General features: G+C 50.9%; 1 protein-coding gene across 1 annotated transcript; it reads left to right on the top strand.

Annotated features, from left to right (window-relative positions):
* Positions 1 to 566: 566 nt before the first annotated feature.
* HNRNPUL1 (heterogeneous nuclear ribonucleoprotein U like 1) lies at positions 567 to 23,177 on the top strand. Its single transcript, XM_026658772.1, has 15 exons — positions 567 to 617; positions 1,195 to 1,381; positions 2,226 to 2,541; positions 4,431 to 4,504; positions 5,408 to 5,547; positions 8,071 to 8,170; positions 8,702 to 8,814; positions 10,100 to 10,366; positions 11,403 to 11,525; positions 12,069 to 12,197; positions 17,642 to 17,810; positions 18,508 to 18,846; positions 19,463 to 19,668; positions 20,618 to 20,782; positions 22,249 to 23,177. Exons 1-15 carry the CDS (start codon positions 567 to 569, stop codon positions 22,363 to 22,365), a joined length of 2,496 nt encoding a protein of 831 aa, XP_026514557.1. The 3' UTR covers positions 22,366 to 23,177.
* The last annotated feature ends 2,886 nt before the right edge of the window (positions 23,178 to 26,063 follow it).

Here is a 26,063-nt window from a genome sequence, read left to right on the forward strand (position 1 = left end):
GCATCCTTCTGCCAGCTGCGGATGCTTATTTGTTGCACCACACGATTGGTTTTTTTTGGTCAGCTCCTTGCCAGAGTAGTTCCTCGTTTTGTTTTCTTGTTAATGGATTTTGACACATCCTCTGGAGTCAGACTTCTGTCAGCTTCCCCCCATTCACCAGGGGGTTAGGGTCTGCTCTGGTCGTAGAATTGGTGTTGGCAGGTGCTGTAGAACGACGTCTAGTCTGTTCTCCACTGCTTTTTGCTGGCCTAATATTCCTTCCTGGTGCGAACGTACGGCTGGAGGAGCTACATGTGCAAGTGCGCAGCTGTCTGGGTAATATGTTTGATCTGTTCTGTTTTATACAACAGACTGAATTTAAAAGACAGAAACTGAACTGCCCCTCAGGGGTTCTGCATTGGGCGTATGTATGGGTCTGGACTCGCTAGTCGTCTTACCGTTTTACTATATTACACTTCAGATCACGCGCAGGAAGCTCCCTAAATCTCTGGTGCTTGGAAACATGTCTCCCTGGGCAGCTTGTTTGCTTGCTAACAGCCCTTTGAGGCGTACTTTTATCCTTAATAATGGCGCATCTTGTACAGGTTCTGTGCTTCTCTGGCGTGCAGTATTTCCGTGTAACTTGCTAAGATACCTCCTCATGCTGTGAAAGGGAATGAGCCACTGGTTTGCTTAGGTTCTGCACTGAGATGCTCTTGCTATATCATTGCTGAATTTGTTTGATGGCCTCTGAGCAGATCACCAAAATTGGCTGTTTTGCATTTCCCCTGGAAGGTGGTGTTGCCTCCCTGGCCACTTTCACTTTCGCTTTTTGTGGAAAGTAAATCGCAAGTTATCAGCCCTGCTGGTTACATTGCTAGACATGAGGGTCGCAGGTCAATACTACACATGTGGGAAGTGTTGTGTCTGTCATTGTTTGCTGGAGTGTTGGTTAGGAGACTCGCCTTACTCTGGGATTTCAGGGTTTTGTTGTTTTTAGTGGAAACTGGGTTGTTTCCATTGGAAAAGTTTTGTGACTGAAACACATGACTTTTTTGCAGTGAACAAGTGGTTGGCTTCTTTGCCTTCATGAACGCTTTCTGAGCGTGCTGGGTGCCAGGCCTGTTAGTCTTTGTTGCGTAGCTCCCAATAGTTGCAGGGACCAATTCCCTGTTGATAAAATGCTGAAGCTCAGTTTTCCTCTGCACATTCTAGTTACAGTCCGTTGTAAGTAACGGCCTTAATGCATGCCTGTTTCTATTTGAAGATGGTGTCGACAACAATACTCATCAGAATGACCCCCAGGGTTATCAGTCCTTCGAGCACTGCAATATTAAACAGGAGAATGAATCCAAGTACGAGAGGAGATCTCTAGACCATGAGCGTCCGGTCTTACACTCAGGTAACGTTCATTTTAAAGTCGGCCTTATCAGCAAAACTCTTTGAAAAGTAAGATTATAACGAATGGGCATGTAATTACTGCCTTAAGTCACTGTGGTGCCCAGAGCTCTCCTTTGTTGGTGGATCAGTGCCTACCGGAAGAAGGAAGCTTTCTTTGGTTCTCTTCCCCTCCCTTCCCCATTCTACGTAAGGCTTTGATAGGGGTTTGCGGTTGTATTGCCCCATTGTGTAGTGTAATCAAAGAACTGGTTTCAGTCTGACAAGCACTCAAAAGGCAGCGTCGAGGGACGGAAGCTACACTGATCTGACGTCTGAGACTTGAAATAGCCTGTTCTTAGACAGCTCTCCAAAACCCTAGCTCTAGATCAGTGGTGCATTTATGGTCCAGCTTTTTGTGGTGGTTCAAGGCTAGAAACGATTTCTGCACCCCTGGGAAAGCTGTGATTTTGATTCCCACTGGGGTACAACAGCTGAATGTATTGCTGCCAAAAAGATCACAAGACATCGGGCCTTAAAATGGCATCTCTCTGATCCCCAGCTTGCTTGCTGTCATCCCCCAAGGTTGCAGTATTTTGCAGCCTAATAGGGCTAGAAATAATTTGGGACCAGTATCCTGCCAAGGACTGGTCCTGAACATGCGATTAGGAATAGGGAAAAAATGGAGCCCTGTAAACTAATCCCTTTTAATCACACTGGGGGAAAGGATGAATTATCATAGCAAAAATAGCCTGGGGAGTGGTGGTGGGGTTTGTTAGCATTGAGCAGCTCTCAGTAAAGGCAGAAGGGTCCTTGTCTTGTCATGGGTGACTGGAATATTTTAATCTCACTGCCTGTTTTGAATGCAGAGATGAAGACAGAAGTAAAGCAAGAAGAACCAGCTCCTGGCTATAACGTGCCAGCTCCTGGCTATAACATGCCGGCTTCTGGCTACAATGCCCCTAGCTACAATGCACCCTCCTCTGGCTACAACACTTCCAGTTACGGGGCCCCCAGCTCTGGCTACAGCGCCCCCACTCCTGGCTACAATGCACCCCCCTCTGGCTACAATGCGCCTGATCCATCTCAGCCCAGACAGCAGCAGCAGCAGCAGCCACAGGGCCGCAAGAGACCTTATGAAGAGCAGCGAGGGCGAGGGTATTACGAACACCGGGAAGATAAGAGGTGAGCTCGCGGAGTCTCTCGCTTATTGCGGTTAAAGATGTTTCTTCCTGGGCCAGGAGCTAAGGAGAGCCCTAGAAGCTGGGTTTAGGAAGAGCTGGGAGCGTAACTTGTTGGGTCTGTCGAGGATTTTGCCAAAGCCAGCCATTCACTTTCACTTTTTTCACGCTTGAACATTTTTGGTCATTGGGGAAGCAGTGTGACCTAGTGGGTAGAGCACTGGACCGGGACTCGGGGAACCTGGGTTCTGTTCCTAGCTCTGCCACTGGAGGTCTGGGTGTCCTTGGGTCAGTCATGCCTCCCCGTGCCTCAGTTTCCTCCTTTGTACAATGGAGATAATGATAGTGACGTCCTTTGTAAGGCGCTTTGAGACCTAGGGATGAAAAGTGCTCTAGTGAGATCTAAGGGTTTGGGCTTTATTGCTTGTGAATACTCCAGCACAGTGAGCGACCTGGCATGGCCGTTATCACGAAGAATACGGGTCTCACAGTGTGTAATGTCCCACATAAAGCAGGGTGTTAATGGCAGACGGTAATCTGGCTCTGGGACCTCATGCCAATTGACTTTTTTTCAATGTTGCTTTTAATTTTGCGCAGTAGCAGAGAGGAAGAATTACCTCATGTTTAAATCTCAGAACTGGGAGTCAGGAGATGGGGCGTTTAGAGAGGTCCCTTCCACTGACTTCCTGTATAACCGAGGGCAAGTCACTTAACTTTGTTTCCCATGCATAAGACTGGAATCATACATAGCTTCATGCGGGTGCTATGGAGCTTCATTAATGCTTAACAGGGAGAACTTTCAAAAGAGCCAGAGACTTAGGCACTCAGCTCCCCATGCTTTTCAGTGGGGCTTGTGTTCCTAAATCCCTTAGGAGCTTTTCAGAAAACACCTCCCTAAAGAGCTTTGAGATCCTCCTCAAAGGAAGTGTTAGAGAGGGGCAAAATAACACATGCTGCATGTGAGTGTTCACCTAACTTGAAAGAAGAATTAGAAGGTGGTATCTCCTGTTAGAACTTTCAGCTCTTCCTGGTTTGTGGCAGGTTCTCCCTTGTATTTAGGCTTGGAAGGATTAGATTTTTATCAGTAAAAGTTGGTAAAGATTGATTTCTTCGAACACACACAAACAGGCAAAAAAAAGGTCCGTTGATAATCAAGATGGGCAAAGTGAGAAAAACGCTGCTTGAGAACTTACGCGTTTGATTTCAGGTTGTTTATTGGGTATATTTTGACGATAAAGGTATAACTTTATAAAAGCTTTAACTTTTTGCATCCCAGTGTCTGTTGTTATTAAATAATGATTGTCTGATGCCCCTGTTGTCTAACCCTTCAGAATTTCCTTCAACTGTGAAATTTTAAATACATAAAAAAGTTAAAAGCAACTATATTATCTGTCAAAATGATAAACAATAAAAATCCAGTTCTGCCAAGCCTGCTTGTATTTAAGAAAGGGATTGTCCATATGAAATTGTTTTCATCCAGTCTTGGTCAGAGTTCATGTGTGTTTTAAGAACAGGTCTGGTTCTGTGTTCCCCACAGCTTGTGCGGTTATTGGCAATGGTGTGTCAGTTTCACCATTCTGATCTGGTGGTTTGTTACCAGCAGTTTGTACAGGGTCAGTAACTCTACCAGATGCAGGGCCTAATGTAACATCCCGTGATGGAAACCTGGAAGCTTTCAGTGGTGGAGAAAAGGGTCACTGTCAAACGTTCCTGGAGAGCCTCTTCACCTTTGCTTTTCTAGTAGGAGTCTCTGGTTGCAAATGCAAACATATCTGTCCCAGTGAAAGCCCAACGGTTCTTTCTTCCCACCTTCCTTGCTGCTGTTTGTCCCCAAAGCTCTGCCTTGCTGGGTGACACATGAGTCACGTTGGTGCCTTGGTGTTTTTGCTCTAGGGGCCGATCGCCTCAGCCTCCTGCAGAAGACGACGAAGAAGAGTTTGATGAGACGCTAGTGGCCATTGATACATGTGAGTGCAGGGGGGCAGAGAATGGTGGCACCCTGCACCCCAAATACCTTTACATGGGGGTCTCCTTCCTGCCTCTTCTCAACTTGAAAATTATCCAGGACAGCAAGACTAGACTTCTCTGGTTTGACTGGAGGACTCTTAGGGGTCCCAGAGATATACTGGCAGCTTTCTCTCCCCATAACTGGGGGGCAGGGCTATTGTGCCTTTAACAAAGACTGCCTTTCTCTGTAGTGCTTACGCATTGGAATTCATAGAGTCCGAGGCCAGAAGGGACAACTGTGATCATGTAGTCTGAGGACTTCCCTGAATTTCTTCCTGTTTTAATTAAACAGTGTTAATGAACACAGGTTTTACGTCTGACTAAAGAACTTTCTAGCTCCCTTGTTTATTTTTCAGATGTCATCATCTCTTGTCCTTATCTGGCCTCTAGCATGGTAGTACCTGAGCATCTCACGTTCTGCAATGTATTGATCCCCCGCCAGTCTGGTGAGGCAGGGGGTGCAAGATAGGGATAGGCCCTTCCGTTATCCCCGTCTTACGGGCAGGATCTGAGGTGGAGAGAGACAAAACAACTTGTGCCGGAGCTGGGAATTGAACTGAAAGGCCCAGCTGTGCTAGGCATGCGGCAAACATAGAGTAAATGACCGTTCCTGCCCCACACAATTCATAACCCAAGCTCCTCCTTGTGCTAAGACAATGTGTAACAGGTGAATGAGACAGACAGGCAGGTCGGGGAGCGGGGGAACGCCAAGAATAGGGCTTTTACTGTATTATGGTAATGTCTAAAATCTCATTGTGCAAGGGGCTGTAGGCATAGAAGGTGGTGTGTGGTTCTTAGCCAGTCTAGTGCACTGATCACCTCCATATTGTTCCAGTTAACAACCAGACCTCCTTGTCCTCTAGATAATTGCGACCTGCATTTCAAAGTCGCCAGGGACCGATACAGCGGCTACCCACTGACCATAGAAGGCTTTGCTTATCTGTGGTCAGGCGCCCGAGCTACCTACGGAGTGAGGCAAGGGCGAGTCTGCTACGAGATGAAGGTAAGAGCAGCGTGCTAGCAACATGTAAGTCACCATGAATGGTAACTTCACATTTCATGTGCTAGGAATCTTCCAGTGGGGAAAGAGAGTTGGATTTGGGAGCATTTCCAGCAGGAAACAGGGCTTAGCCATGAATAGGACTAACCGCAAATAGGGTCCTAACGACTCATCTGAATAGCCAGCTTCACCAAGGGGAAAGAGTAAGATGAAATCATCATCTCCACGTGTACGCTTCATGCCTGTTTTCATTGCAGCCTACGTAGCCTTCCTTCTGAGCAGAGATAGGGGCTGTGGAGTAACAACACAGATTTAATTCAACTCCTTCCGGTTGGAGAGGAATGTCTATCCTTTAACCCGGGTCTCCTTTTTCCATGGAGGTGCCCGATTCACTGATGGTGACCATTAAATCCTCTTTTTTTATCAGCTGAAGCAGCAAACCCTCTTTTTTCCATGCAAGTGGCATTATCAGCAAAGTTGGCTTCCTTTTTAAGATGGTCAGACTGAAATCCCTCCACTTCTGTTGTGGGGCTAGTGACTTCAGTCTAGCCGTATCCCTCGGGCAGAGGTCAATTGGGTCAGCTTGCAATGACTTGGTGACCTTGGATTCTTTCCCTGGTAGCTGTATCTTGTCCTCCTGAATCTATAGCTTCCTTTTTCTAAAGTTTCTAAAAAAAATTTAAAGTGCAAGTTGCTTAGCCCTTAACATGACTAAAATGTAAATCAGTGCAGGGCAGTCTTCGGGCTTGGGCAGAGAGCCTGAAGCAGGAGCTTTAAAGAGATGACAGTCTTTGTTCATTTTGGTTTGGTGTTAACTCTGATGCCTAGTGATGATGCACTGAATGTCAGTGCTGACTGTTTCAGTGCAGATCATAGCATGTGTGCATGGGGAGGGAAGGCCGGCTGAAGACCTGTCCCCTCTGGCCTCTTGTTTTGGGTCATAAGTGGACAGCCTTTGGATTGTGGTTGTAACATGGGAAAGCTTTGGTGCTCTTTCCAGTCTGACCCCTGGTTGATCGGGCTACCAGAGCACTTCTGTAGCAGAGCTCTCTTTTCACTTCCGGGCTCTGCGTAGTTCCACTCCACACCGCTGGAAGCAAAAACCTCTAAAACTAGTTGGAGCAGGAAACAGGAATCTTCCCCAGAAGAGCTGTGCATGCACCCGTACCTCCCCACACTCACTCGGGAACGCTGTGTGCGATCTCTCAGGCCAGACCGTCTGCACTGGGATTCGTGAATTGAAACAGTAGGAAAACACCTCGCCCAGTTACCTACAAGGAGTTCTCATTTCCTGTCACCCTTGGTAGCTGATTTCATGAGCCTGAGCGGTAACACAAAGCACGGTCCCCCCGTTTGTCTCTCAGTCTGGAGCTGGGCCGAAAACTTCCAATTAGTAAACTGGAAACTTACAAACATCAGCTTAACTCAAGTCATGCCTTTAGCCAGTTCCTTAGTGCTGCTTCATGTAACACAGAGAATTCTTTCCAGTAATCCAGGCTGCTGGCCTCTCTCAGCTGTGGTCTGTTAAAGCTTCTTAACAGAAATCTGGGGAAGAGATCACGAATACAAGGAGCTAGGACACCTGGGTTTTAATCTCAGCTCTGCCACTGACAGCACTGAGCGTTGCTTCACCTTACAGACGAGGCTCATAGGAACTTCTCCCAGAGCTGAGAGAGTTAGAAAGCTTTTTTAAAAGTACAATTGCAAAATGTTCCTTACTGCGTCACTAAGGTGGGTTCAAATTTCCTCACCAATGTTATGTAACAAACCCGTGGTTTTTAAAAAGCTTTCAGCGTTTCATCTTGTGCTTCTCTCAGCTTGGGCTGTGAAAATAGCCTCGTCGGTTTCTCGTTCCTTTCTGTTTTACTGTTAGGCTCTGGTGTACTAGTACCTTGTTTTTCAGCCTTTTCACATCCACAGCCCTTTATTCTAAGTCAGTTTTCGCGCACACACCCTTTCCATTTACCATAAGAGCGTCCGTGACAACGATTCTAGTTATACTAGTGTGAGGCTGGACTAGATGTCCTCCTGAAGTCCCTTCCAGCCCCACGTTTTAGTGTGTTTCGAGGGCTTGACCCAGAACACATTACCTTGAAAAGTCACAGAGTGTGGGGCGTGGGTGAGATTTTCTTTGCTTTGGATCGTAATAAAACATTCAGTGCCTTGGGGGTCGCAACCCAGGGGTGGAGAAACCACGTACTAGCACAATGGTTCAGTGACCCCATTGCAGATGCTCCGGGGAACCACTGACTATTAAAAGTTGTTACTCTGAGAAGTCTTTAAAACTTGGTGGAAACACTGACTTTTACAGACCCTGAATTTGGGGCCACGTTTTACTGCATGTCTCTTTGCTTTCATGGCTCTAGATGAGACAGGGTTGTTAGGCTGGTAATTTACTTCTCTGAAGTGTCTGTCCCTGGTTCTTGCACAGACCACTCCAGGCGTTGACTTTAAAATGTAAAAGGTTTTTTGTGAACCCAGTTGTCTGGGCGTGAAGGTCATTTCAACCTTGTTTTCTGTCCCCAGATCAATGAAGAAATCTCTGTAAAACACCTTCCTTCCACAGAACCCGATCCTCACGTCGTGCGCATTGGCTGGTCCCTGGACTCTTGCAGCACTCAGTTAGGTAAGGGCTGCTGCAGCTTTTCATATGCGATGCCAAAGAGACGCATCATGGTACTTCTGTGATGCATTGAACTGTTTGTAAAGTCTTTGATGTCACTAATCACCTGGGTCCCCGTCACCATGGCATCCAGGTGCTCGTGTCCCTATATGGGGTGGGAGGCCTGTACCCTGCCAACACCTCACTAACTGCTTACGAGGGTATTTTCTTCAGCTCTTGGTTTGCTCCAGATGTAGCCGGGTCATTCATCTGCTGCCAGTGTTAGGGGATGGCTTGCTCAGAGGTGGGGCTTGCTTAGCCCTTTCCGTCCACTGAAAATGCCCTAGCCCCAGAGACTCTTCTCTCTCCTCTGAAACAGGGCTCTGAAGCTGGGAACGTTGTAGCCATGTGCAGCTAGCCAGGGCTGGCAGTAGCCCTGAGAGGGCAGGGCAGGGCCTGTACCCTTTCCATTAGCCTTCGGTTAAGGAAGTGGCGTGTGCAACCCTATGTTTGAATTGGCCGTGACCAAGCGAGCCCCTTGGACTCTCTCTTCAGGGGAAGAGCCCTTTTCCTACGGTTACGGAGGCACCGGGAAGAAATCCAGCAGCTGCAAATTCGAGAACTACGGCGAAACGTTCTCGGAGAACGACGTCATCGCCTGCCTTGTTGTGAGTATGGGCTCTTGCTGCTTCGAGGGGGCGCCCCCTTGTGCTGCCAGTGCCCCCCATCCACTCCTGCAGGCACCACTTCCCGTGCGTCCTGGCGTGGAAACTGACCCGCTGGCCGAGCATTCCACCAGCTGCAGGCCCGGGTGACCTGTCGGCGCTGCGGAGTTACCGGTGCCGCTCTTTAAAGTGTGTTCAGTCATTTCATTTCCGTAGTCTCTTTTTGAGGCACCGCGGCAACCTCACCTCCTTCCCTCCTCTACAAATATATTCTGAAATATAATGTACTCTGCCAACACCTCACTAACTGCTCACAAGGGTATTTTCTACAGCTCTTGGTTTGCTCCAGATGTAGCCGGGTCATTCAGCCACTGCCACTGTTAGGGCGTGGCTCCCTGACCGTGTCTGTGTAACCATGGCCGTGGCTGGGTTGAATCTGCGCCCTCGGGATCTAAAACCAGTGAGCAGGAGATAAAGGACTGGGTCTCTAGGAGTTTGCTACTGCCCGTCTGCCCGTGGTTCAGACACTAGAGGGAGCTTCTGTCTGCCGTGTTTTGCCCGCTCCTGAGACTGTAACTGAGGGCTTAGGGAGGAGCTTCGCGTTCTGCTTCCAGGCTGTTTGCTTTGTGCGTTTGACTGCACTCTGTGTCTGGTCATTTTCACTGTGAAGTCAGCCCACTTCCTCTGTCCCCTCTGCAAGATCCCCATGGGAAGAGAAGCAGCTTAAAACCCCGAGATGCTGACGGGGCAGGTAGCATCAGATATGACAGCGAGCTCGCTGCTGCGTTCGCCCCCAGGAGTGTTAACGTAGGTGGTGACGGGAGAGCCCCCTGCTGTAGGTCGGGATTTCCTTGCAAAGTTGGGCTGGGAATCCGCATCTCCACACGCCCATCTTCCTCCCCTCCTGGGTGTCCAGTCACACACTAGTTCAGTTAGGGGCAGAGTCAGAAAGTACCTGACAGTTACTCAGACCACGGTGCGGTAACGACCTCCCTCGGCACTGGGCTTCCACGCTGGAGCTGTCAGTTCCTCACTCGGTGCTGGCTGACCTTGGAGCAGGGCCCCCAGAGAATTACCTTGCCAGAGCTGTGCTTGCGAACAGCTCAGAGTCGGGGCCAGCAGCGGCAGGATCTTCCCCGGGACACTGGGGATGCTGTCTCAGTGGGTGGCTGTGATGTGAACACATATTTGCATAGTGCCCCGGTGTGTGCTGTTCAGACAGTCCCTAGCGCTGTTTGCCCCTCTCCCTGGCCCTGCATTTACACTGACGCTCTTCCCCTGTAACTAGGACTTTGAGTGTGGGGAGGAGGTGGAGATGTCCTTCATGAAGAACGGGAAGTGGCTGGGCGTGGCTTATCGGGCACGAAAGGAAGCGCTGGGCGGCCAGGCGCTCTTCCCCCACGTCCTGGTGAAGAATTGCGCCATTGAGTTCAACTTTGGGCAGCGGGAAGACACCTACTTCCCCGTCCCCCCGGGCTTCACCTTCATTCAGCACGTTCCACTGGCCGAGCGCATCCGTGGGACCATAGGACCAAAGTGTAAAGCAGAGTGTGAGGTGGGTGTTCTGCATTGCGCTGTGAGGCACTTCCTGCCGTGAGGCACTTACAATCCGAGTGTAAGGCAAGAGACAGCTGGGGCTAACAGTGAACCGTTCCCATCAGCGTGGAAGCAGCACCAAACAGCACGCCAGCTGCCTAACCATCGAGTGTCTCTTGGGCAGAGGGAAAGGTTAGAGGGTGTTTGGAGGAGGACAGCGTGCGGTGGCTTTTTACTGCCTGCAATTCCTGTGACCAAAGATCTGAGCTGGGGTCCATCTTCCCCCAATATCCTGCCTCCAGTGGCCAGTATCTGCTACTTCAGAACTTGGGGCAGGAAACTCTGCCATTATGAAATAACTTGCCCTAGTGGGGGGCCGGAGGCTTTCGATTCCATCCACCAGTCTTGTTTAAATTGCTGTTCTCATTCTCCATGTAAATCTCCAGTCCTGCTCTCAGTTCTGCTAACCCTTGGATTCAGTGACGCCTCGTGGCGATGAGTTCCTCAGGCTAGTGTGCATCTCGTCCAGTGGGAACTCTATGGCGCCACTAGTAGGGAGAGAAGCAGGTGTGTTGGCTTTTAGTAAACATTGCCTTGTTTTAAAGGCACCACAGCTCTGGTCAGCTGGAGGAGTGACGATACTCCAGCTGTCTGAGCACGCAGCTGGGAATCAGCAGCTCCGGGCTTCTAATCCAGACTCAGAGCAGCTCTCTCGGTGCGTGGCAGCTGCAGCACCTCTGTGAGGGTTTTCCTAGCTGTGAAGTGGGGATGAGCTCAGATGCCATGGTGATGGGCACGCTCTGAATACCTGGATGGACAGGGAGGAGGAGGAGGATAAAGTAGTGCGGGCTTGTGGTTATGGTGCCAAACTGGGAATCCAAAGTCATTGGTTCGGCTCCCTGCACGACCTTGAGTAAAGTCACTCCCCTGCCTCGCTTTGCCCCGTGTAAGAGAGAGTGTCTGTCTACGTCAGAGGAGGTCTTGGAATTAGTGCGTGGAAAGGACAAAGCTCTCAGTGTTGTTGCAATAGCTGACGTTCTGTGTGTGTGTTTCAGATCCTCATGATGGTGGGGTTACCTGCTGCTGGCAAGACCACGTGGGCCATAAAACACGCGGCTGCCAATCCAGCGAAGAAATACAACATTCTGGGAACAAACGCCATCATGGATAAAATGAGGGTAAGAGATGAGCCCTCGTCAATAGCTAAGTCTCCCACTTCTGCGGATTGCTCCTTTTTCGATGATCAGAGGGGATCGTTCTGTTGGAAAGCAGTCACTCTTGTAGTAGATGTGACAGGGGAGCTCTACACCTTTCTTATTCCTGGTCCCGACTCAGCCTTTTCTTAGAGCAGATCGTTCGCTCCTTTCATTCAAGAACCTTTAAGTGGTTCGTACACGTGAGTTGACCTCATATGCCCTGCACAGTGAAATGGGTATTGTCCTCATTATGTAAATGAGGGAAATGATACATCGAAAGTAATTGGCTTTCCCTGGGGTCATTGCCACAATTCAGAAAACAATCCCAAGAAATCTTGACTCCCAGCCCCCTGTTCTAACCACTAAACCCCACTTCCCTCCCAGAGCAGAGAATGGAACCCAGGAGTCCTGTGCTGTAACCACTAGACCCCACTCCCAACACTGCCACATGAAGTGCTGAGGATCCCACCCCCGCAGCAGCTCGCAGACCCCGCACTGTAACCCTGTTCCGTATTTTCCTTCAAGGTGATGGGACTTCGGCGCCAGCGGAACTACGCTGGCCGCTGGGACGTCCTCATCCAGCAAGCGACGCAGTGCCTGAACCGCCTGATCCAGATTGCTGCCCGGAAGAAACGCAACTACATCCTGGACCAGGTACAGAGGCCTTCGCCCAGCCGCCTCCCTGGCGTCCGCCTGTGCGCGTGACCGGTAAACGGGCGGCGCGGCGCACTCAGGCTTACCCGGTGCACTGCAGAAGTGTTAACCATGTGCACGTACATGTACACCTGTTGTGTGTCTGGGGCTGAAGGAAAACTCCCACGGTAAAGACCATACCAGAGAAATGAGGTTCAAACACTCCGTGGTGAGTAATAGGAAGTGCCCCCTTAGCTTAACCACGCACAGTTCCAAATATCGAGAGAGCTTTTGGAACGAAATTGATTGTTCTGTGTAAAGTGTACCCAGGTAAGTGGCCATGCAACTAAATACTGGCTTTTCAGGTCAGGGAAGATAGGCTAAGGTAAGTGCTGGTCTCTGGACGTTTCCTAGAGTGCCCTAGGGATCCGTAAGTACCACTGGTGAGTAGTGTGTTGTCTTTTGTTGGGCTGGATGTCCTGAGAAGAACAGGTAAGCCCAGGTGAGTCACAGCCAGGCTGGCATCGCTCAGGGTTATAGGAAACCAGACTTCCCTCCCGTTGCATGTGCAGACTTAAACCTCATGGCTGCATTTTCAAAGCCCATTAACTTCAATGGGAATTGAGCATCTCATTCCTCTAGGAGGCTTTGAAAGAGCCCTGTTCTGAAAAGCCCAGCAGCTCTGGATCTTCATCATCTAGCTGGTAGCTTTCCCAGCGATCCGTACAGTTCTTTATGTGCCCATCTGGGGTTCCCTGTCAGCTCTGGGTTAAGGCTTAAAGGCAGGGCGGCCGTAGGAAGCCACTGTTCTCTAATCCTACCGCTGATGCGGTTGTCTCAGAGATCAGAGGCTGTGGATAGCATTTAGCGTCTTCCCTTTATTAAGACACATCGGCACTAGCCGCATTTGATGGCAGCACTCGGTTTAGTTAACTAGGGCATACGTGTAACTGACCCGCACGCGTCTGTCAGTTGTGTATATTGAACCCTGAACCTGAACAATAACCCTGAAATGTAGGATAAGTGTCTGAGGATTTAAAAAAAACTAATGACTACCCAATTTGGCCTAAAAGGTGCACAAATGAGATCTTTCTTTGCTTCATCCGTCTAAAATTCCGAACCCTGGTACTCTTTCCTTGTACAGTATTGATTACATTTGCCTTGAGCCTACAAGTGAGATCTGGGTGCCAAGCAAACTGTAGATCGTATGTGGAGTGAGGAAGTGTCTTCCTCACTTGGGGCTGGAGAGTTGTGAGCGCGTGGGTGTCTGGAAGGTTTGGATTTAGCTCCTGCTGGTTTTAGTATGAGACAGGGGTGAATGCAGCGAGAGGTTGCTGTTGTGGTAGAGGTTTAAGCACGTTTCCAATACAGCTGGCTGCTTGATGGAGAGAGAGAATATTTTTCCTCAGCTGCTATTGATTCTAAAATGTTTAGGCAGCTCAGTATGGAGTTTAGACTATAACAGCGTAGTCTGTGAACTCTGTTATGGTCCAAGAGCTTTTACTCTTTAGGCAACTCTGTTTGGCATATGCTTCTCGGGCTTTGTCCGTCTGTTTTCTCATGGGTTTTCTTGAGTTGTAGCTTTTTGCAAGGTTTAAATAAGATGAAGTGTTAGTGACTGTTCTGTTTTAACTGTCAAACTGCAAAGAGATGGTTTCTGACCTTCTTGTACCTGAAGAACAAAGCCCAAAAGATTGTCCATATAAACGTCTTTCAGTAAGCGGCTACGCGTTTCTGTACGGATGCTATGATTTTATGTAAGCTGCTGTGCTTCAAGGCAAACTCCTTTGCAGAAATGCGTTTACAAATTGACTGTGTATCTATCATGTAGATGAGAGTTTAATATTTTTTTAAAACCTTTAATGACCGAGGATTCAGGAAAGCTGCCATGATCTCTATTTGCTGTGTTCTCTCTGTAAAACTTCCAGGATGTCTTGCAGTAGCTGAGAAGCCTTGGCTGTTAACTTTTGAAGGTGCCCTACTTGCTAAACGGCTGAGAATTGCATCAGTTTGCCATATACAACAACCACAATGGTCTGGAACTGGTAAAGGTCCCCTCACAAAATTGCGCTGTTGTTTTGGGACGTTTTGTGCTTTTCAGTCCCAAAGGGCATTGTGTATCTTGCTGAAAGTGTTGTGGGCGCCTCGCTGCGTAATTATGGCTAGAGCCTCTGGTGGGCCCCTTGCCTTGGTTAGCACACTGCACCGTGGTTCCAGACTGGCTCTGAGAAAACAACGTGGCCCATTGAATTCTCACGCTTCTTGCGGAAGTTAGGGAAGACGTCCAGCTATGTACCGGCTTAGGAGAGCTGGTGGAAGCACAGTACAAGCTGCAGCCAGCCAAAAGATTGCCAGAAATCTGGCTGGCCAAGCCAACTGGCGCCTCGTTTTTGCTTTGAGTTTGAGCTAGCCTTCCTTTGGGCCGTGCTGGCGTAGTGCGCGCCCTGCCGGGGGGCGGAGGTACAGCTAAGGGAAGGGAGCGTCAGCGCTCTGAGGATGAATGCATTGCTGGTGTTTATTTCGTTGGAATTCCAGTGAGCGGTACAGTAGCCATGTAAAAGCTTCAGGGGCAGGTCCTCAGCTGTCGTAGAACAGTGCCGCTCACTAGACACTGATGGAGCTCGCTGATCTACACCAAGTGAGGATCTGGCCCAAATCATTGAACCCCAAGTTCCATGGCTAGATCTAGTGCCTTGTGGGAAGAACAGGATCCCCAGAGCATCTGGAAAACCCCACTCCAAAAGCATGAGTGAGACCCGAAGCCCTGCGCCCTGAACGGTAACCAGTTAATGGGCAGAGCTGAGTCCTCAGGGAGCCGAGATTCTCCCTGCATTGCTCAGATTGAAGGGCAAACAGCTCTCTGTGATTGGCTTAAAACCAGTCTCCGCACCCGTGCTTGTGACTGACCTCGGGCCATTCCCAGCTGTCACCTTGCCTCCTGCAAGGTAATCAGCAGAGCATGGGGTGGCGGAGGCAAATCCCCAGGTAGGAAGTGAAGCCAGGTAAACACGCCCCTTATCCCTTTCCAGCGTTCTCCAGGCTGCGCCCCGCGGGGCTCAGTATTGTACCAGCCTGTGTTGTGTTCGAGGGATGTGCTGCTGGCATCAGCCCGTTTCCTGGGGGCTGGGGAGAGCAGCAAGGACGCTTTGTGCTGGGTCAGTGGGCTCAGGGTCCCCTTTTGAACCTCGGACCTCACTCCTTCCTTTGTTGATCCCCAGTTCTGTGGCCCTTCCCTCAATCGAGGGGGTGGGCTTTGCCCTTTCTGCTGGGCCATCAAGTAGGCCCAAACCTCTTGCTGGAATGAACCTCTGGAGTGCTGAGGAGTAACCTCGCTGCCTGGAATTGACAGCAGGGCGTGAGAGCTTAGCTTTAGGTGCCCCTCGGCCTTGAAAGGAGGCCAAGAACGTGGAACTTGTTTAATACGTGCGGCCTAGGCTGCCGCTGGATCCAGTTCTGTTAGTCGGCCGAGGGCGGGAGGCGGCCGTGCTGCGCGAAGCCTGAGTGGTTGACCGTTGTGTGCTGGTTTGCCAGATGCTCAGCTTTGGCAGTGGTTACCGTGGAGTGCCTGGTAACGGCATGCTGGTCTGGCTGTGAGCTGATGCCTTTTTGCAGCAGTGTTCTGTGTCCTGTCCTTGGCTCTCTGCTGTAGCAGTAGCTGCAGAGGTTTTTCCAGCTGTGGATATTCTCTCCTGCTTTGGGAGCAGTTGGGCCCGGTCTGGGACCGGCACTTGTGTGAAATGTTATTTCCAGCTCATCACCACCGTTGAGCACGTACAATAGATGCTGAAGGAAACCGAAGCATCAGTGTTTCAGCAACGCACATATCTCTGGCCTGTCGAGAAGATCTTAATCACCGGAGGAATTTTAACTGAATAGATACTTGCATTACAGCAATCAAGACTGGCATCTGTCTGTTGAAAACCATTGTATACCGCAAACAGAGTGTTAATGTAGTGTGTGAAATCCCCGAGAAGGGGATGGTTGATCCCATTTTATATTAGAACTAAAACTGAGGCTCAAAGCAAATCCAGATGTTGAGGCGGGAAATGTGCTTTGTGACAAACGTAACAAATAGTCTCATTAAACCAATGAGAGCGAAATGATTTTGGCTTAACAAAGCCGTAGGTTAAAGTCCACCTAAATGTCAGTTTTTAATAGGAATAAAGTTAAAACATGAGGCTTCAGTTTCCCAGTTTATTATTAGATCCCATCTTTGAATCCGAGATGCCTGTATACTGAGTGCTGTCCCCGTTGTCATGGCCGTCCTCCCAGGGAAGAACGAATCGGTTAGGATCCTTCTTTAAAATAGCATATGTGCGAAAAGGTATTTGATGAAACTACCCCACTGCAACACAAGAGACAGTGGTAACATCCGAGCTCATCCGGGAGACCCTCATGCAGCTGGGCAGTCTAGCTGTGTGAGTGCTGGGTTAGCTGGCTCAAAGCTCCCTCCATCGCCAGCCTCCGATTCCTGTGTAACGCGCCTATTTCTGTGCTCCCCTTCGCTTCCTCTGTCATTCTTAAAACAGCCAGCCTGCGGGAGCGTGAATCTTTACCGCTCCTCGGCAGTCATGGCAGAGAATCCAGCTGGTGAAAACAAGCCGGGGGAAAGGATGTCTCTAGCATCTGGTCTGCACTGTTACGGGGGGAGGGATAGCTCAGTGGTTTGAGCATTGGCCTGCTAAACCCAGGGTTGTGAGTTCAATCCTTGAGGGGGCCACTTAGGGATCTGGGGCAAAATCAGTACTTGGTCCTGCTAGTGAAGGCAGGGGGCTGGACTCAATGACCTTTCAAGGCCCCTTCCAGCTCTAAGAGATAGGATATCTCCATTAATTAAGAATAAAAGAAACATGGGGCTGGAAGGGATCTCAAGAGTCCATCCCCCGGCCCCGGCTGGTGTAGGATTAAGCAAACCTAGACCATCCTTGACAGATGTTTTTCTAACCACTTCTTTAAAACACCTCCAGTGACGGGGATTTCACAAGCTCCCTAGGTCACCTGTTCCTGGCCTAAATTTATCCTTCGAGTTAGAAAGTTTTCCCTAATATCTAACCTGAATCTCCCTTGCTACAAATTAAGCCAATTACACTTCTTGACCCATGCAGGTTTGCATTTAACCTGTCCGGCTTCCCACTTAAAGTGTAAATCACTCACTTATTTCTAAAGAAAGCAAAGCACAAACCCTCCTCTTCATGGTTCTCTCTTGGGGGGGAGCGAAGCAATGAAAGATCTCATTTGAATTGCAAAAAGTACCAAATGTGGGTGTTCTAACATTTCTCCCCCCACCCCCCCGGCTTCTGCGCCTAAAAAGGTAGGTTAGCTGTCCAGGGTACTTCACAACCATCTAAATGCGCGGGGGCGGGGGCACCATGTCTTCTTTCACCATTGCAGGCCACAATGCTCTGTTGGAAAAGAGAACGCCAAATAATGAACGGTTTTTGCCTCTTCTTTGTCACCATTGCTAGACAAATGTTTATGGATCTGCCCAGAGACGAAAAATGCGTCCTTTTGAAGGTTTCCAACGCAAGGCTATTGTAATTTGTCCCACGGATGAGGATTTAAAAGATCGAACAATAAAGCGCACTGATGAGGAGGGGAAGGATGTGCCCGATCATGCAGTGTTAGAAATGAAAGGTAGGGTCCTAGAAACGAACAAACCGATCCACAAACCACACGCGGCCAAAACCCCTGTTGTGTTGTTTAAGAGCTGGAGAGAGATTTGTTTTTGGTTTCAAATGTTGACCCTGAGATTGATCTTTTGTCCTCCCTTCCTTTCGTCTCACTTGTCGTCTTCCATCTGCTCTTCCCCCATGCTTCTCCTCTGTCCTTAACAAGAGATGCTATAAACCCAAGTTGACTTTTTTCCAGTGGGGAAAATGCTATGTATCTTTCATGTTATCCTCCCAGAAACCAATAATCAGAGCAAGGCTCGGGGTTGTTTCTTTCCTCTCCCCCCAACAACAGGAAAAAAACCCTTTCCTGCGAGATCATGATTCTGTCCAGATGAAAGTGACTGTCTGGTTCCCCTGTGGCTGCATTTCTCGCAGCTGGACACAAGGGGGCAGGAGAGGTGACTGGTACTTGGATGCAGTGGAGACCGGAGTGTGTGGCCCCCCCTGTCATTGGCTGGGGCGGGGATGACATGCATACATCATTTTCATGGTTTATGGTGTCTCTTCCCTTCCTGTTTACTTTTGCCTTCCGATCTGTCGCCTCCTTTCTGGTGGTCCGATGCCGTGGCGCAAGGCTGGGCAGCCTTTGTCCCCCTGCCAGGCTGCTGCCGGCTAGCTCACGTCTCTTGTTTTCTCCTCTCGCCGGGCCTGCAATCCAGCCAACTTCGCGCTGCCGGAGGCTGGCGACTTCCTGGACGCGGTGATCTACATCGAGCTGCAGCGGGACGAGGCGGAGACGCTGGTGAAGCAGTACAACGAGGAGGGCAAGAAAGCCGGGCCCCCGCCGGAGAAACGCTTCGACAACCGGGGCGGCGGCGGCGGCTTCCGGGGCCGCGGTGGCGGCTTCCAGCGCTTCGACAGCCGCGGGGGTGGCGGCAGCCCGCAAGGAGGCAGTCGCGGCAGCTTCCAGAACCGAGGGGGCAGCGGAGGCGGCTTCCGGGGCGGCGGGGGAGGGGGCAGCGGAGGAGGTGGCGGCAGCAGCGGAGGAGGAGGAGGAGGTAGAGTCTCACCTGTGCCCCGCCCAGGGTCAGAGCTGTTGGCGGGGCAGGTCTGAGCACGGAGCTAGGCCGTGGCCGGGGGCGGGTCCTGTGCTATCAGCGCTGGGCTGGAGAGCTGAGTGTGGTTCCCACCTCTGCCGCAGAGCGCCTGTGTGCCCCCAGGCAGCGCTTGGAGGGTGGGGTCTCCGAGGTGCCCGCGGGGCTTAGGGGCCCATGTCCCATCTGCGTAGCAAGGGGTGCGGGTGCTTTCACCCCCCCCCTTGTCTAGTGAGACTGTAAACTCGGGTCTCTCTGTGCAGCCTCATGCCCTGTGGAGGGGGTGGCAGGCTTGGTCAGGATCTTTGCAACCCCACCAGTATAATGCAGGGGGGACAGTCTCTGTGGGGATCTGTGCTGAGAGCGGGGGAGGGGGGGGGACAGTCTCGGTAGGTGCGAGGGGGTCTGATCCTCACTCCTCGGGGAGAGTGGGCTGCGCTGCCTTTGAAGAACTGCCGTGTGGGGTAGTTTTCGGGTGCTGGGCCCAGTCGCATAAACAGCCACAAGGATTTATCAATGAGACGTGTTCCTCTCGGGTGTAGGGGTGACTCCTGTTGACAGCCCCTGCTTTCTCTGCTAGGCTTCAACCGGGGCAGCTACACCCAGAATCGCTGGACAAGCGGCACCAGAGACAACAACTCCAGCCCCCGGGGCAGCTACAGCCGGAACACCCAGCCGCAGAGCAGCTACAGCCCCGCTCGCAACCAAAGTAGCTACAAGCCTCCCAGCAGCACGCCCCCCACCACCAGCAGCACCCCCAGCAGCTACAGTCAGCAGCAGCAGCAGGTCAGAGTACCCATCGAGGGCTGTCCGACCCCACCCTCAGTCCCAGGGGCTCTGGTCACCTTCCCCACCCACCTGGCTGACGTTGGTCATGGCTGGCTTGTTGCTTTCTCTCAGCCTCTCCCCAGGAAGGATCACACGTGCGGTGGAGCAGGCTTGGGGAGGGAGTGCTTGGAAACGGGTGCACTGCTCTGTGTTTGGCTGGCCAGAGAAATGAAGGTCATTCAGCTGGAGTTCTTGGAGGTGGCGCATCCCAGGAGTGGGAGTGTGCCCAGGCCATCCTGAAGAACCCGCATCCCGCCCCCTTTCTATAGAGCCTCCAAAGCAAACGTTTCCATCTTGTCCCGTGTCCCCCTCCTCCCCGAAAACAGCTTTGGGAAGATCTCGGAGAAGTCAACTTTTCCCCCACGTTTTTCTAGTTGCTGAAAGCAGCATGTGAAGTGCTCCCCTGCCTTCTCTTGCTTTTACCCCTTTTCCCCGGGGGGCTAAAAAGGAAGGGTTTTTTTCAATGGGGGGAGACCCCGAACATGTGAAAACTCTTTTCATTTTGAAACGTCAGAAGTCAGACAAGTTGTGGGCGTGTAGGGGGGGTGGGATTGGCTGGCCTGTGTGAATCCTAGAATTGTCAGGCTGGACAGGAATGCATGGTGGGACTGCAGTTATCAGGACGGCCCCTTCTGGATTTCATCTGAATTTTTCACTTTTCCCCCTGGAGTGAAATTGACATTTTTCCTTTCTTGGCTGGTTCTGCTCTCTCTTCCCTGGCTTCTCCAGCGGGCGGCCGTGAACGCCGCGGTCCCTGCAAAGAGAGTGGGCGCATGCTGGGGTCATCCTGAGCCTGCCCGGGGGGAATGTTTCATGCCTGTTTCCCCCTGGGCAGCATGGGGAGCACCTTGGAATGGTTGCCAATGAACCATGCCGCACAGTAACAATCCTGTTCCTTTCATTACAGCCAAGTTACCCCCAGCCCTACACCCAGGCGAGCTACACCCAAGGAGGAGGGTACACTCCCAACTACAACTATGGAAGCTACAGTGGTTATAGCCAAAGCTACACCCAGCCTCCACCGCCGACAGCACAGACCTACAATCAGCAGAACTACAACCAATACCAACAGGTAGGTGGGAGACGGGCTCTCGGTCAAGCGATGACCTGGCCAGAGGATAAGCTAAGGGTGTATCTGACCGTAGGACGAATGGATGCTTGTAGGGATGGAGGAGTGGCCCATGCATAGGACTGGGGGAAGGAAGTTTCAGTGTTTCACCCTGGCTCTGGCTGATGTGCTGTGAGCTGGGGCCAGTCGTAGAACTTCCCTTCGCCTCCTTGCTGTTCGCGGAGAAGTTGAGGATTAGTGCAATGTTTGTGGTGTCCCTGGGAGAGCTCAGGCAGGTGTCCTAGGCTGTAATTCAGTCTCGAAGCTGATTGTAGAAATCAGCGTCAGTACTGATCTGTCGGCTTCCCAAACGCCTTCCTGGTGCCTGAGGATCCATGCGAGATGCCCTGGTGCTCTGGCTAGTCATTTAGAGCGGGTGCGTGTTAATGGTACTTTACAGAAGATAAAACAAACCCAAAGGGGTCTGCCCCAGAGAGGTTAATCCTGAGGCCCGTGGCCTATGCTCGCCGTGGACGGGCGAAGGTGCTCTTTGACTCAATGGACTTTACCCCACTCCTGGGCAGGGCTAAGCAGCACCCCTACAAATCCCACCTTACAAGGGGATAGCCAGGCTGCACAAAGGGTTCGTTGCTGTGAAGCGGCGTATTGCAGCGGCACCTAAAGGCCAGGCCCCTCGGGGCTTACAGCCCTATGCATGCCCCGAGGGAGTGCGAGTCTCAAAGGCCAGTGCGCCGGTGCTGCGGATGCCAGATCTGCAGAGCACCTCTCCTGGGCACAGGGCATCTCAGAGCCTGCAGCTCCAGGATGAAGAGGTTGGTCAGCGATGCCCCCCCTTGGGCGCGGCGCGGGGCTCTGCCATCAGGGTGAGCCCTTCGGTGCAGAAGACAGAGCGTCCATCCTTGGTGCGTTCCCAAACTGGGGAACAAACGCCCCCAGGACTAAGGATCAAACCTTCCACTCCCAGTGCCGGGCACGCTTCTCCGACCTACCTCTCCCATATAAAGACAGCAACGCAGATATGTAGAAAGTCCCCGTCAAAACGCTCCACTACCCGCTTCCCCCTGGGGAGATGGGGAGAGACCGACACGCAACACAAGTTAGCCATGTCGCATAGTGCATGCAGCAGGAGAATAAGAACAGCTCTTCTCTAGCTCAAAGCCCTGGCCGAAGGAAGTCAGTCTGGCTGTCCCCATGGCTAGCAGAGGTAAGAAGTTAACCAAGGGAAGGGACTTGCCGACGGTCACCCAGCAGGCCAGTGGAGGTCTCACCGTCAGGGCTCCAACCACTGGGCCACGCCCTGATGAGGTAGAGTCGTGAAAACCCTGGTCTTGTGGGTTTGCATAGGTGTCTGAAATGGGTAAATCCCCAGTACAAACGGCCTGATTCCTGGCATTAAGGGTCTGGTGGTGCTGGGGACTGCCAGCTTCGCCGGCACACTGCCCAGCGCTAACTCTGTCGTCTCCCCCCAGTACGCCCAGCAGTGGAGCCAGTACTATCAGAACCAGAGCCAGTGGCCTCCATATTACGGCAGCTACGACTATGGGAGCTATTCGGGCAGCTCCCAGGGAGGCTCCAGCGCTCAGTGAAGGCCAGCAGGAGCTAAGGAGATCACACCCCCGCGTCTTTCTCTGGGAGCAGCCTGCAGCCCCTCAGGAAACCTCCGCGTTTCACTCAGCGGCTCCGTCAGAGCGGTTCCTGATCATCTTTGGAAACAGGCAAGGGAAGTGGGACCTCCGCCCCTTGTTTTCTCTCTGTAGTTTTGACGATGAATGCGTTTCCTTGTACACTCTCGACAGACAATGGCATGCTCCCTTCTTCCTACCCTATAAGAAAGTTGCATTATTTCTCTCCATGTGTTTAAAACCATCTCCTTTCTATTTTTTGACTCTGAAAATGGTAGGATCTTAACCAGCTCCCCTGTTCTAGGTACTGTACTCCCAGGCCAGGACCCTCCTTGTCTAAAATCTGCAGTAGCGAAGGGCCAGCTCTGGCCCCGATAGCCTTCTCCCTTCTCCCCTACGCTACACAATCGTGCTAGTGAGAACTTCCAAGACTTCACTGCAGTTCAATGTCAATCTCTCCTGGAGGTGTTATATTCATCTATTCTGCAAAACGTTTTTAAAATAAATAAAAAAAGAGGGAGGGGAGATGGCTGTTTTATGGTAATTATGCTTTTTTTTTAGATTTTATGTAACTTTTTACCGTGGGTCAGCAGCTGTTAATATTTCATCAAGATAACAATTTCTTTGCTCAATCCAGGTGAGAAATAAAAGAAACCATCTTAAATGTGTAACTTTTTATACAATGTCTAAGTTTCTGTAACTTTGCACATGCTTTGTTTTGAGTTGAATTGTAACAGCTTTTTGTATTTGGAGAAAGAGTGAATATTGAACTTTAATGTCTTGGTGTTTTTCTTTTCCCCCTTTCATAAATCCTCCAGGGGTTTTAAAAAAAAAATATCTGTTTGATCATTAACATGTCCCATCCTAAGCCTCCACTTTATGGAAAATAGCAGGCAGTATATAGCTAATGGATCCCATTATCTGTCTGCCACAGCTCTTGTGTACAAGCTGCTGCTAAACCATCTAAACTTCAATCAGAAGAACACTTCAGCCGATTTATGCATGAAAAGTGTCTTTTCAAAACAGCTTTTTACAAAACCGTAATGTCACTCAGAGATATCCAGGGAGAGTTTCAGAAAAAGCTTTTTCAAAGGAAGTTTGTTTTTCAAGAAGGCACCTTCCCTGGCTGTGTTCCCCAAAAAGAGAGAAATTGATTAGCTCCATCTCCTTGGCTTGTTTATAAACTAATGTGAAATTTGACACATCTGTTCATTACCTAGGCTTAGTGAAATGCAAACTAAGTGGCATAAACAGGGGGAAGTTAACTAGATTTTTAAGTGTCCTTGTTTTTAATAGGTAAGGGGGTCTCTCTCTTAAAATATGGGGCCAGATCCCCAGTTGGTGTGGCCCAGGAATTTTACATTTTCTTGCATCCCTTTTCAAATCCTTGAGTAAAAGCCACCTAGTGCTTTTGGACACCAGAGGCTCAATTCACCACCACCCTACTTGTTTTGTCACTTACCAGTGCAGCGTCCCCGTTTTCCCTGGGCCCTCTTGCCACTGGGGTAAATGACCACCTAAGCTGTGCAGCTCAGCAGTGGAGTGGGGCCTGGGTGTGTTGCACAGCTGCTCTGCCAAGATCTTGTGAGCAGCCCCAGCGGCATCAGACAGATTCAGACCTCGAGCCTGGCAGCTTGTGTAAAACCACGACCGGCTTGTAACCATGCTGGGGGCTGGGACGGGGCCCTGTGCAGATTCACACTCCTCGAACGGAGAAAAAGCCTTATTATTTCCTTAGACACACCAAATGTGACAGTCCAAGACAAGGCCGAGGTCAGGGATTGGACAAGAGCTGCATGGAGGTACCTTAAGGAACCTAGCGCATAGATAAACTTGGCAGAATTGGATTTTTTTTTTTTTATAATTTCAACAGACGTCTGTTTATTTTAAAGCCTTTTTTTCTGGTTTTAGTGATGTAGATTTTCACTGTTTGGGGAAATGCTGGGGGGAGGGTCAGACAGTTATTGAATGAGAGCCGGGCAGGGTCAGACAGTTAGTGCTTTATAACCGTTAAAACAAATTGTCAAAATATACAAAGTAAATTTCTTGAATCAGATTCTAAGTTCTCAAGCAGCATTTTTCTTTCTTGCCTTGCTGTACATTTTTATTGATGGAAATATTTTTTGGTAGTGGGGGTGCGCAGTGAAATTGACTTTTAGCAGTGATCTGCTCCTTCCCAGCCTACACCGCTAGGCAGCAGTTATAGCCCCTTCTTCTTTATAGATCACTTGCTCTCTTGTTATTAAAACAGCTCCCTTCCTGGGGGGGAGGCGAGGGAGGCAGACCAAGCTGCCGTGAGCCCTGCTCTTGCTAAATGAGTTAAGTTTATAAACACGGGGAGGACAAAGTCTTCTGGGAAGGTTCCTTGTGTGCCCAGCTGGAACTGAGCCTGTGGGATCGTTCCAACCAGCATAATATGTGATGGAGGCGCTAGCCAGAGCTGAGCTGGGTAAGATGCCCTGGATGGGAAAATCTCTCCTGCTCCTCTCGCAATGCACTCTGCACTCTTTGTCTCAGAATGGAGCTGCGTTTTGACACTTACCTCCCTGGTAAAGCACAGCGAGAGCTACTGATGTGAAAAGCCTGGTATAAGAGCTTGGAGGTAGCTTGTGTCACCTTTAAGGGGAAAAGAACATGCATCTCCAGGGAAGCCTGCTCGCTCAGCAAAGCCTTTTGTGGGTAACCTGTCCACCAAAAAGTATAGATTCCCCCTGCTCTCTTCCCTCCGACAATCAGAGGGGCCACCAGTTCACTTCCCTGTGCGGCAGTATCTCCAGCTGAACAGAACAGACAGACTGGGTCAGACCCATGGTCCATCTAGCCCAGGGTCCTGTCTTCCGATAACGACCGGTGCCGGATGCTCCAAAGGCAATGGACGGACAGGGCACCTGAGTGATCCATCCCCTGTTGTCCACTCCTAGATCCTGGCAGTCAGAGGTTTAGAACCAGCCAGGGCCTGGGGTTGTCCCCCTGACCATCTTAGCTAATAGCCCTCGACTGAATGCATACTACCGCCCCGTCTACTCTAAATGGAGTTTTCAGCTGGGTTCTCCTGCAGTCTGTACTGCCACCTCCTCCCCGCAGGTGTATTTTCCCTGGGATGTCACAGATGATAAAGCCTGGGGGGACCGGGACCACTGCGATGGTCTCGCCTCCTGTACCACAAGCCCGAGAACGTCCTGGCGTTAATTCCTGTTTGAACGGGAGCAGATCGTTGGGTGGGGACCAAGCCTGGCTCGATGGAAAAGCCACGACCCCCTGGGTAAGTTGCTCCAGTGGTTAATTTACCCTTGGCCAGGCCTTCAGCCAGCGGCATGTGTTAGTCCAGGGGGGGCTGTGAGCCGGGGGAGCCCCCCCCCAGTCAAATATTGAATCCCTGCATTGCCTGGGGCCAAGTCCCCCCGCAGCGGGATTTGCCTCTATCTGCGGGGAGCCCCCTGGCAGCTGCCCTGGGCGGATGATGTGGGGGTGGGGGGCTGGCCCCCAATCTCCCCCCCTTTGACTGACACACAATGACCTTTCCCCACCCCCAGCGGAACGGACGTGCCCCGGAACTAACGTGCCCGGGTCGCGTTCCCCCCGCGGGGGGACCCTTTGGCCGCGGACCTGCGGGCCGGAAGTTCCGGCCTGGCCTGGCGCGGCGCGCGGGATGGAGGCGGAAG

This window comes from Terrapene carolina, unplaced genomic scaffold (assembly GCF_002925995.2).
Source record: "Terrapene carolina triunguis isolate 2854851 unplaced genomic scaffold, T_m_triunguis-2.0 Scaffold517, whole genome shotgun sequence".
Classification (NCBI taxonomy): Eukaryota; Metazoa; Chordata; order Testudines; family Emydidae; genus Terrapene; species Terrapene triunguis.